This window comes from Cucurbita moschata, unplaced genomic scaffold (genome assembly GCF_002738365.1).
Source record: "Cucurbita moschata cultivar Rifu unplaced genomic scaffold, Cmos_1.0 Cmo_Scf00023, whole genome shotgun sequence".
In the NCBI taxonomy this organism is placed as follows: Eukaryota; Viridiplantae; Streptophyta; class Magnoliopsida; order Cucurbitales; family Cucurbitaceae; genus Cucurbita; species Cucurbita moschata.
This window is the reverse complement of record NW_019268539.1, coordinates 1973730-1985764: the sequence shown is the minus strand read 5'-3', so window position 1 is coordinate 1985764 and position 12035 is coordinate 1973730. Positions and strand designations below refer to the sequence as shown.

At 32.6% G+C, this 12035-nt stretch overlaps 2 protein-coding genes across 5 annotated transcripts; both read left to right on the top strand.

Moving 5' to 3' along the window:
* The first annotated feature begins 1990 nt into the window (after window positions 1-1990).
* On the top strand, window positions 1991-7387 carry LOC111460235 (probable protein phosphatase 2C 41). The gene is made up of 6 exons (XM_023103394.1): window positions 1991-2198; window positions 2741-3011; window positions 4131-4412; window positions 4672-4789; window positions 5636-5859; window positions 7022-7387. The coding sequence occupies exons 2-6, from the start codon at window positions 2775-2777 to the stop codon at window positions 7223-7225; spliced, it is 1065 nt and encodes a 354-aa protein (XP_022959162.1). The 5' UTR covers window positions 1991-2198; window positions 2741-2774; the 3' UTR covers window positions 7226-7387.
* An 840-nt stretch (window positions 7388-8227) lies between these two features.
* Window positions 8228-10891, top strand: LOC111460273. Of its 4 annotated transcripts, XM_023103454.1 has the most exons (9): window positions 8275-8366; window positions 8486-8610; window positions 8713-8843; window positions 9061-9138; window positions 9231-9275; window positions 9363-9407; window positions 9515-9566; window positions 9717-9813; window positions 10536-10707. In XM_023103454.1, exons 2-9 carry the CDS (start codon window positions 8490-8492, stop codon window positions 10699-10701), a joined length of 735 nt encoding a protein of 244 aa, XP_022959222.1. In that variant the 5' UTR covers window positions 8275-8366; window positions 8486-8489; the 3' UTR covers window positions 10702-10707. The 4 variants fall into 4 exon arrangements, with proteins under 4 accessions (XP_022959219.1, XP_022959221.1, XP_022959220.1 ...); XM_023103451.1 differs by having other exon boundaries at window positions 8228-8610; window positions 10536-10891; XM_023103453.1 differs by having other exon boundaries at window positions 8228-8610; window positions 10544-10658.
* The last annotated feature ends 1144 nt before the right edge of the window (window positions 10892-12035 follow it).

Genomic DNA, 12035 nt, shown 5'->3' with positions numbered 1-12035 from the left:
AAAAAAAAAAAAAAAAAAAAAAAAATATATATATATATATATATATAACCTTAAAACTCTAAAAAAAAAAATTAAAATATCATTTAATTTTCAAAAATGTTTTACAAATACGGTCGGATTTTCAAAAGTTTATTACCTACTAGTTGAATAAGAAAATCCTATTGATTGGAGCTTTCTCTAGACCTCCAAGAAAAGCATGAAAAAAAAGGCTCGAATGGTACGATCCCTCCGTCACCTCAGAATGAAAGGGGCAATCTCGTAGTTCTTGGTTTGTGAAGATACATTGTTAGGTGCTCCATTTTTTTTTTCTATTGAGATTAAACCTAAACTTGTGCTCGAGAGATAGCTGTCCATATACTGATAAGGGATGTATGAATTCTTGAGAAGAGAGGAGCCGAGGTGGTCCCCACGGACCTCATGAATCCCACGAGTGAATAGAAAGTAATGAAACTTTTTAAAATTTAAGGTTGTTTTTAAGAATATTTTAAAAACGAAATATTAATAATTTTCATCAAAAGTATATTATTGAATTTTTTAAAATTTTATGAATGTTTTTTTAGACAAAATATAAAATTTAGAGATATTTTTATTTATTTAATTTAATTATATTAAAAATTAGAGCGGAATTTATTTTCTGAAAAGAACCAAAATATATCTTTTGTAAATTTACTAACAAAAAATTATAAAGAAAATTAAATTCTCTATTTATAAATTTAATTTTTAAAATAAAAGAATAATTTTTTCTCTATTTTTTTAATATATAAATCTTATTGGAAAATGGTGGGCAATTCAATTCGTGATTCTTATAAAATTTTCAATAAATTTCAAATTTTTTTTTAAATGGTCATATTAATCAACTATAAATAAAATATTGAAAAGGAATTAAAATTATTAAATAATGAAAAAGACAAGCAAATTGTATGGTAATCAAACCTTGTTCAACAACTCCAATCCAAGATATTTATAATAATAATAATTAATAATAATAATAATTTATCCTATTTCTTTGGCTGCAAGTGAATCCCCTCCCAATTCTCAGCCACACAAATATTATATTTTAATTTCTTTTTCAACTTTTTCCTTATAAATTTATCAACTTATTTATATAATTTAATACCGACATGTAATTTATTTATTTAAAATAGCTTCCGATAATTTTGTTTAATTAGCTTCCAAGTCCATGTAACGACAAAAGGATCTGCCCATTGTTTAGGTTAAACTCCACGTTTATCTATTTAATTTTTTTTTTACCATTTTTGTATTAATGGTATTTTCAGAAATAAATATTTATTATAATTAAATAATAATAATAATTACTCATCTTTATTGTCGGCCAATGAAAATTGGCCAAGTGTCCAATTTTAATTCAGAAAAATATTATGTTTATTCCCTATCAATATATTCCTCCTTATTCTGTTTTCCTTTTCATGATATTAAAAGAAGTGGTTTATATTTTTATGGGTTCTCATGAAATTTCATTTTCACTAATTTTTTAATTAAAAAAATGAAAAAAAAAGTTATTTTTTTAATTTTTATTAATTTTATCATTTTTTTTATATATGGTCTCGTTTTTATAAAATTACATGGTCTCGTCCTTTAAAATTTTAAAATAATTTATTTAAAAAAATTGAAGGTTATAAAACTAGGTTTAAATTAACATAAAAAAAATTAAGAAATTAATTAAAAAAACAAAAATAATGAATATTGACCTAAATTAGATATTGTAAGAGCTAACCCACTCTTTAATTTTTTTAATTTTTAATTTTTAATTTTTAATATTTTTCGGAAAAAAAACAATATTCTCAATAATACCATAATTTAATATCTAGATAACAGTGGGCAGTGACGTGATTTCCTAATTCAACTGTATTTTTTCAAATTGACCAAACTACCCCAGAGATGTAGGGGTTAGGAGAAGGGTATTATCGTACTTTCATACAAGATAACACTGTACGCCTTGAGGCCCGCGGTAATGAATTGTACATTCACGTAAAGATCGCTTCGGAATATACAAGTGAGGGAGAGACGTAAAGATGGAGAATCAACGAACGCAAGGCTTCGAGTTTCCAAGTAGAAATCTGCGCTCGCCGGGAAGTTTCCGATTCCGGCCGGAGACGATTACTTTCACGAGGTTGTTTCAGACTTCAGCTATATAACTTGCCGTATACTTGAACGATTCCGGTGGCACTTCGGATTTGGTACGCTTTAATTAGTTTCGTGTTCTTCTTCGATGCGATCTTAATCATTCAACTGAAATCGATTCTTTGCTTCTTTTTCAATGTTTGCCTTGAAATAGAGAAGAGAGTTGAAATGAAAATTTATGGCTCGGTTAAGTATTTTGATTCATTGATACGACATTTCTGGTTGCTTTTCTGGATTTATCTTCCCGGAAAATTAACCTCTCGAGATTTCCCCTTTTCCTGAGCTCCAAACATGTAGTAATCAGAGCTTAATCATTCAACTGAAATCGATTCTTCGCTTCTTTTTCTGTTGTCTGTTTTAAGATTTTAGAAACTTGCGATATGTTAAAATTTCTGCGGACTGTTTGGATTTTTTTTTCGGAAAACATTTCAGTTCACAGTTTAGAACTAGAGTTGCGAAAACAGAGGGAAGAATCGTTGTTTTGTTTCGTTTTTTTTTTCTTTTGTATATATAATGAAGAATTGTTTGCAGAATCTTTTATATATATAATGAAGAATTGTTTGAAGAATGTTAGGTTTAACTATATTTCTTCTTGAAGGTCGGGTTTGAATTTGAACTGTGAGGCTTGACTGATGGTGCTGTTTCCGGGAGTAATTGAAGGAATGGTCAGAAACATGTCGATAAAGAAAAAGAGTAACGAAGACGGCGAGAAAGAAGCGGCTCGAGAAATGGCGAAAGAGGCGAAAAGGAACAAATCCATGATTTGTTTATCCGGAAGTGTTAAAACCAGCAAGTTCGATGATATGGCTTATGTTTGCACCAAAAGAGGAAATAAAGGAATCAATCAGGATTCCCTTGTTGTCTGGGAGGTACCTTTTTCTCTCTCTCTTTCCTTTTCTTCTTATCATCAATTCCCTTGTTCTTCCTTTTTACTTGCCTAAATAATAATATGTGAACCTATTATGTTCATCCATGTTTGTATAAAATACATGATCATGGCTTAACAAGACGTTTTAATCAAGATTAGTTTGAGTAATTATTATTTTAAGTTCGACAAGATAAGATTAAATATGAGATTAAAAGATTGGAAGTTCTAATAGTTCTTTTCAATGTTCTTTTACTATTTTATGAAAATAAGAACTTTTTTTTTTTTTTTTTTGTGAAAAAATATGGGTTCTTAACGTTTGTATTTGTTTTTTCAATTTCGTTTTAATATTTAAGAAGATTAGATGAAAGTTTCACATCAGCTAATTTATGGAATGATCACGGGTTTATAATCAAAGAATACTATCTCCGTGGGTACGAGACATTTTGAGGAAGTCCAAAGCAAAGCCATGAAAGCTTATACTCAAAGTCAAAGTGGACAATATCATATCACAGTGGAGAGTCGTGTTCATCTAACATAGTATCAGAGCCATGCCCTAAACTTAGTCGTGCCAATAGACGGGTAAAATGGTATTAGAGCCATGCCCTAAACTTAATCGTGCCAATAGATGGGTAAATTCTCAAATGTCGAACAAAGGACTCCAAAAGAAAAAGGAGTCGAGCCTCGATTAAGGGGAGGCGTACTTTGTTCGAGGGGAGGTGTTGGATGATGAAAGTTCCACATTGGCTAATTTAGGGAATGATCACGGGTTTATAATCAAGGAATACTCTCTCCATCGGTATGAGACCTTTTGGGAATCCCAAAGCAAAGCCATGAGATTTTATATTAAGTGGACAATATCATACCATTGCGAAGAGTCGTCTTCTTCTAACCAGAAGCAAATGAATAATTGTAGCTTTTAGAAGAAATAGAAGATTCTCAATAAAGAAATAACAAAAAGTTGAGGGATATAAAATGTTTTTTCCTTTTTATTTTTACACAAATTTAGATCTATCATCTAACTTCTTCATGCTAACTCTTAATTGGGTCTGAAAATTTTCTTAACTTTGATCCAAAGAACACGTTGATCCTTTTGACGCATATGGTGTGGCTTTAATTACAGGACTATGGTTGCCAAGGAGACGTAGTTTTCTGTGGGATCTTTGATGGACATGGTCCTTGGGGCCACATGATTAGCAAACAGGTCAGAAAGTCTCTGCCTCTTGAATTGCTGACCAATTGGCAGCAAAACCTTTCCATGGAAGCCGACCAAAACCTTTTTCCTTTCAACATATGGAAGCAATCTTGCTTAAAATCATATGCCGCCATTGATGAGGAGCTCAAGCAACACCCTCGCATTGATTCCTTTTACAGTGGCACAACCGCTTTAACTGTGGTTAAACAGGTAATTAATTATATCAAGTTTTGATTAGGGACCGAGTCCGCATTGACTAATTAAAGATGATCATGAGTTTATAAGCAAGGAATACATGCTACGACTTTTTGATTGAAAAATCAAAGGCAGCTAGGATAATATCATATTCTAGTCCGTGATTCTTAACCATTAATTCTCAAGGGATTTTGCGTTAATGTCTATTTTTATTTATTTATGGGGATTTGATTGATTTTGTTCTTGCTTGTTTTGGTCTGAAACTGAATTTCAGGGCCGAAATCTTGTGGTTGCAAATGCTGGCGATTCAAGAGCTGTGTTGGCGGTAACTTCTGATGACGGCTGCTTGAAACCAGTTCAACTCTCCGTTGATTTCAAACCTAATTTGCCTGGTCAGACCCTTTTGTCAAATTCCTTTTGTTTTTGTCTGTTTTGCCTTTATTATATACCTCATTCACAAATCTACCTGCACCCCCCATCTAATTAAAAATAAGAACAAATATAAATTACCACCTGATTTGATAATCGTTTTATTTTTAGTTTTAATTTTTTTATTATGATTTCTATCTTTCAGACCTTTAACTTTGTTATCAAATTTCAAAAATTTATTATTAAATTTTAAAAAAATAATAAATAAAATCTTTATCAAATGGAGCCTATTTTCTCAGTTTTTAGAATTTGGCTTCAATTTTGAATTTGGTTCGTAGGTTTTTCTTTTAAGTCATTACAGTTGGATAGAATTAGTACAAGCCATAGGTTAGTTGAATATTGAGTTCCGCTTAGGCTACGTGTTCTGTTTACGTGCTATTAAGCCGGCACATAGGATTTTAGATGGGTTTCGTCCCCTTTCGGGAACACCTTCTTACTAGTACGGTGAAAGCCTGATGCAAACCAAACATGTTAGTAGTGAGATCACACATTAGTTAGAGACAGTGATGATTCATCCTTGTGTGAAAACTTCTCTCTAATTGACTGCATTTTAAAATCTTGAGAAGAACTTCAGAAAATAAGCTAAAACAGAACAATATCTGATAGCGGTGATAGCGGTGGGTTATGGCGTGATTAGACCGTAAATTTCCATAAGAATCTGCAGCCAAATCGATGAGGAAGAAACCCAGCAACGAAAATGTGTTTAGCTAAAATAATCGATCGGCTTTTGTTTTGTTTTTCATACATTAGTTATAATAATATGCATGGTAATTTGAGAAGTGGGCGGCTTGGGTTTGTGTTAATTGCAGAGGAAGCTGAGAGAATAAAACAATCGAGAGGGCGAGTGGTATGCTTAAAGGACGAACCGGGGGTCTACAGAGTGTGGACCCCCAACTCGGGCACGCCAGGTTTGGCCATTTCCAGAGCTTTCGGCGATTACTGCACCAAACAGTACGGCCTCATTTCTGTGCCTGATGTTAGCCACCGAACCATTACCTCTGGAGATCAGTTCGTCATTGTGGCCACCGATGGGGTACGCCTCTCACTTTCACTTTTTCCCTTCTTTTCTTTTAGTCCCTATCATTATCTAGGGGTAATATCATTCAATTTAATAAACGTTTCAAAATTACTTGAAATTATTAAGAATTTTACACGAAAATTGAGATACGAAATGGTGTGACGTTGAGCTAGAGAAGAAATTTAGATCACCATATCGATTATAGGTTAGTGACACACCATTTTAAATCTTAATTTATGTATGAAATTCTTGAGGTATTTCTACTAAAAACAAAATTAATTATGAAATGTTTATGGAAATTCAAAAATATTATGTTAGGAATCCACAATGTATGATACTGTCCACTTTGAATGTAAGCTCTTATGGCTTTGTTTTGGGCTTCCCAAAAGGTCTCATGCTAATGGAGATAATATTCCACTTCCAATGATCCTCAACAATCCTCTCCTCGAACAAAGTACACTATAAGCCTCCTCGGAGGTTTATGGAGCTCTCGAATAGTCTCCCCTTAATCGAGGCTCGACTCCTTTCTTTGGAGCCCTCGAACAAAGTACACTCTTTGTTTGACACTTTAGTCACTTTTGACTACACCTTCGAGACTTACAATTCTTTGTTCAATATTTGAGGATTCTATTTCATGGTCAAGTTTAGGATCATGGCTCTGATACCATGTTAGGAATCACGATTTTCCACAATGGTATATTATTGTCCACTTTGAGTGTAAACTCTCGTGGCTTTGCTCTAGGCTTCTCCAAAAGTCTCATGCCAATGGAAACAATATTTCACTCCCAATAATCCTCAACATATTATTGGTTTGAAAGTATATAATATTTTTTAAATAATAGTAAAATAATTTAGAATTAACGTGATTTCTAATTCTTTTCCTTAATATTTTAGAAGTTGATTAGAAATTTTGGGTCTAATTCAAATATTATGTTAGATAATATTATTATTAACTAATTTTAGTATTTATTATCATTGAAAAATGTTATATATCTAAGCGATTTAATGTAAAAAAATTAAAAATAATTGGGATTAAAATGAGAAAAAAAAAACCATAATGTATGAAATTATATATTTGGCAATTATTATTTTTTGAAAAACATAATTTTTTTTTCTAATTCTTAAGTTTTTTTTTTCTTTTTCTTTTAACATCTGTTCTCGTGGTTTCTTTACACAGGTATGGGACGTCATGTCGAATCAAGAAGCGGTTCATATAGTTTCTTCAACGTCAAATAGGGAAATGTCGGCCAAAAGACTAGTGGACTGTGCTGCTCGTGCATGGAAATCAAAGAAACGAGGCATTGCAAGAGACGACATGTCGGCTATTTGCCTCTTTTTTAATGCTTCCCCCACAGAAAATGATCGAGACCTAAATATATAGGTATAATATAAGACTCCTTTTCCTTGTGTGGACTAAATATTCTCTTCTTAGCCTTTTGGACACTGTAAGGATAGGAATATTTATCATATAAGGTCTTATTATAAGTTTAGAATATATGTTACGATCATATTATAGTCTTTAATTAAAGTCGAGTTTTTCATATATATATATATATATATAAACTTTGAATAATAAAGGCATGCTTATTATACTTAAGTATGCCATATTTAAATATGAAGAAAGCGTTGGCTTATTTTTCATCAATTTAAGTACTATATACCTTATTTGTATTATTAATTATGTGATTTCTATAAACTAATCGTATAATATTCCAGTCAATTTATAGCAACTTATTAAAGTGTGACGACAATAGATTCCAAAGGTGTAATAAATATTAAAAACTTTATGAATCAAATAATAAACCTCAAAAACTTAAAATCATTAAAATATTAGATATTTGTAAATTAATTCTTAAATTATGGAATCATAGGCCAGTAAAACCTATTATGTATCTAAATCTTTGGTCGCATTGAAGTTGAGTAATCTAAATATGCATAGAAGTACCACGAGTGGCACTTCGTTGACCCGAATTAAAGCAAAGACGCAATACACACGGAGGTGGGAATTGAAATATTCTATATATACATTAAGGACGGCCTGCCAATAGATATATATATATATTTTTAACACCATAAATGAAGGGTATAAATATTTGAAGTGAAAGAGTACGTGTTAATTATCATTCAGCTATGCTTATAGAGAATTATTGGGAGGGAGTCCCACATTGGCTAATTTAGTTTAAAATTATGGGTTTATGAACGAAGAATACTATCTCTATTGGTTATAGAACCAAAACAAAGTATGAAAACTCTGGCGTAAGAGACGTGGTTCTTAACATGATATTAAATTAAAATTTTAAAAATGAAATTTGCAAAAAATTTTAACTTCTTTTATTGCATACCATATTTAAGTCATCACAAATCATAATTCCTACTACCCAAGTACGAAGCACTGACGCTATTGTTTGAGTTTCTGATTCTTGTGGCCAATGACTGATCGACTCGCTCTCCAATTCGCTCATCGTTCTCTCTGCCTAGGGCACTCCGCTTCGCTTCGCATCCCAGTCCGCTCCAAGTTTCAGGTTCAGATTGCGTTGCCTTTCTCTTTCTGTAGTGCGCACTCTCCTCTTTGCTCCGGCTCTAGTCTGGTTCTTCGAAGTAAACTCCGGGAGATATCTCCGATCAACGCGTCGTTGAACAGCGGAATGTCGAACTCCGTGGTGAATGAAGCAGAACCGAAGGAACTGCGAGATGAGTCCGATTTTGAAGCCATCTTCTCCGGCGGTGATTTCATTTCCGTTTGTGGCTTTGGTTCTCTGCTCTCTGGTATGTACGATTGAGATAATAACTTGATCGTTTTGTACTCACGATGGTTGATTTTATGTTGTGACCGGTTTGTGTGTTTGATTTCTCTCTCTGTTGAAGCAGAGCGGAGTGCGCGAAGTACCTTTCCTGAACTGATCAATTTTAGAGTGGCGAGATTGAACGGCTTCAGACGCGTTTTCGGAAATGTGGCTCCTATATTCTTTGAGCGTGGCATTGCTAAACCTGAAACCAAGGTTTTTCTATTCTTGAGATTCTGTGCCTACTGTTTTATTTGTAGTATATCTGATTGGATACAGAGAAATTTTGTGAAAAGAGAAGTGAGATACATGTATAATTGATGGCTGTCCTTCTCCTCTTCCATTTTCCTTTCAGTTTTCAAGTCTAGTTTCTCTTCTAATCTAATGAATCTGGCAATAGTGTTTAACGACATGCTATACGTCTGTATATCAGGAGATCTCAAGCTTGTGTGCGGAGCCTTGCGAAGGAGAGACTATCATTGTGACGGTTTTCGAGATTAAGAAGTCTGAGGTAACATTAACAGAACTTCATTTAGAATAATTGAACCTTGATGTGAAGAAGAATAAGTTCTTAATCTCGTTTGTGCTGCCTAACATTGTCAGATTCCAGCGTTCATACAGAGAGAGATTGAGTTTCGATTTCTAGCTGTAAGTGACTGGCTCCTGTCCAATATCTGATGAACTCTTTAAGGCCGATTTTGATGGTACTATTTGAGAAATATGTTTTTGATGTAGGTTCTACCTGAAACATTAGATGGAAAGCTATATGATAAACCAGCGGTATGTGATAATTGATGATTGTGTAGTCCCTATTATTTCTGGATCACTCTTAGATCACTGTTCTTTACATGATAATTGATGATTGATGTTTTATAGTTACATTGCAGGTGCTTTGTTTTCGATCAACTGATGAGGAATTTTTCCAAGTGAGATGCAAAGGTACTCTTAAAACTATCCTTTCTCAATTATACCAAACTATTCATGAATGATCATGGAAGTCAAAGTAGAAGTCTAGAAATTGAGACAAAAGAAATGATACTACAAAATCAGAATTCCTACCAACTGCTAGCTTATATCTTCTAATATCAGGAAATGAGGACATTTTTCTTCAGCATTATGGTCGTCATAATATTGACAAGATCTGGAGAGATGATATCTTACCTTGTCGCGTCTATCTTCGACATTGGTAAGTAATTTTGCAGTGCACCTTCTGCATTCCAAGCAAGTATTTTCCTAGAATAGCAACAGGATTCATCATGAAACATTAGAATTAAGGCAATGTTTAATTTGGTTCAAGGTCCACTGCTATACTTTATATCTATCAAACTTGGGACCGTCATTGCATGCTTCTGTTTATTATGAACTGTATATGTACAAAATCTTTTTGGTTTAGCATTTCAAATGCTGCTCTAGATTTATCAGAAAACCTACGCTATTGATCATAATTATCTCTTATGAGTAAACTTACAAAAAAACAAGTTTACATCCCACTTTGCTCTCTTCTCTATAGATTTTAAATCCTTTAAAAGAATAGATATATATGCTATTAAGTGAAGGTAGAATTTCTACGTTTATATCAAAGCTTGAAACGCTCGTTTTTTTAGTTAATCTATCTTCTTGTCAATGATTGTGTACTCTCCATGGGTGCCTGATAACTGATTGAGGCTGTTTAATTTGTAGCTTGTTAGAAATAAATTAGACAAGTTGTAGTTTGAAATTGTTTCTTTTGCTAAATTGTTTAATATATAGAGTTCACTGTTCTTAATTTGTTTCTGTTTTACTTTGATGTCTGATCCATAGAGTTTTGATTCTGATAGAAATATTGGGACATATCATTATCAACTGTTATATAACTTTGTTCGTAATTTGTTCATATCAACTTCTCCACCTAAACTGATATTTTCGTAGTATTTTAGCTGCAAAAAACCTGGGTGAAACAGCTTATAACAACTTTCTGGATCACACTTTCCTTGGAGATCGTAGTACAACCATCCGTGAATACTTAGCCTCTAGTGGTTCAGGCATTATGGAAGAGGAGCCTCCAGAATCCCTCAAGTTCCGATATGGCGGTTGATATTCCACAACAAAATAACTGCAGAGGAGGCTTATTGATCCTTGGAAGCCTGGAGAGGTACAATCTTAACATATTGTTTTTATGTTGGGTTTGTAAGCAATAATTTATATCTTTTAGCCATTGTTAAGAACTTTAATGAATCCAAACCATCCATGAACTTAGTATTAAGCTAAAGAATTCATTTTTGCTATGGTCCGAGCCTAGAACCTTGCCAATCCATGTATGTTCTTGTGTTTGGTGTACATAAAACTGAAAAAAAAAAAAAAAAAACCCACAAGAAAATAACAAATAATAAAAGAATAGAAAACAAATAAAAAACCAAATTATTGGTTTGGATCGGGGGGTAGGTTTTTTTCGCCATATCCATTTTTTTGTTCGATTTTTTATTCATGTGTTATAAAATTGGAATAAGCCTAATGGAATAGAAAATTTTATTATATTATAATATCCCTTTAATTTAGCATGAATATGTTGTTTTTTCTTAAAAAAAAAAAAAATCGAATGCGAATGTTTATTTGAAATTGTTAGGAATCATGACTCTCCATAATGGTAATGATATTGTCCACTTTGAGCTTAAGCTTTCATGACTTTGATTTGGACTTCCCCAAAAAGCTTCATACCAATAGTGTTAGTATTCCTCATTTATAAACCTAGGATCTTCCACTCAATCAACCAAGGTTAGACTCCCAATAATCCTCATCATATTTGATTCAAATTAGGTTTTTTTAGAATTAGGCCTAATAAGCCGGAAGCCTAGAAAACCAAGCAGTTTGGTTATAACTTATAACTGGTTCACAAGAGTCGTTAATTTGGTTTGTTCTGGTCTTCTACAAATTTGGGTGATTTTGTTTATTTTATTTTATTTTATTTTATTACAAATATGGTACCAACCTTTTGGAAAAGGTTAGAATTTAGTATATGGTTTGAAAAAAGTTAAGATTTCATATGATTTGATAAAACTTCGGTCAAATTTATAATTCAATTTTTTATTTTAACTGATGATGGATTGATTTATAACCTAACCAAACTAAACCGATATATATTTGCCCTTATTATCTTTTTGCTGTACCTCCACATTTATTTACCTATCATGTGGACATTATTTATTAGTCGCTTTTCAGTGTGGTGGGGTTGGAGAAAACCACTTTCAAAGTTATGGTTTACTGGTGTAGTTACTCGGATGCCCTTTTCATATATTAGGGGAGATTAGATACGAACCTTCTGTTCTGCCAAGTGCTGCCATGAAGATTACTTGAAGCCTGCCAGCCTCATTTTGGGTTCGGAAAGTAACAAGGTAAAGGTTTCTTTTTTTTTTTTTTTTTTTTTTTTTTCCC

What these genes read in the sequence shown, in the direction of transcription:
- LOC111460235 (XM_023103394.1), top strand. Translation starts at nt 2,775, where the DNA reads ATGGTGCTGTTTCCGGGAGTAATTGAAGGAATGGTCAGAAACATGTCG. An exon ending in ATTCCCTTGTTGTCTGGGAG is followed by an intron (nt 3,012 to 4,130) that starts GTACCTTTTTCT and finishes CTTTAATTACAG; the next exon opens with GACTATGGTTGCCAAGGAGA. An exon ending in CTTTAACTGTGGTTAAACAG is followed by an intron (nt 4,413 to 4,671) that starts GTAATTAATTAT and finishes ACTGAATTTCAG; the next exon opens with GGCCGAAATCTTGTGGTTGC.
- LOC111460273 (XM_023103451.1), top strand. Translation starts at nt 8,274, where the DNA reads ATGACTGATCGACTCGCTCTCCAATTCGCTCATCGTTCTCTCTGCCTA. An exon ending in TCGAGATTAAGAAGTCTGAG is followed by an intron (nt 9,139 to 9,230) that starts GTAACATTAACA and finishes TAACATTGTCAG; the next exon opens with ATTCCAGCGTTCATACAGAG. An exon ending in TTGAGTTTCGATTTCTAGCT is followed by an intron (nt 9,276 to 9,362) that starts GTAAGTGACTGG and finishes TTTTTGATGTAG; the next exon opens with GTTCTACCTGAAACATTAGA.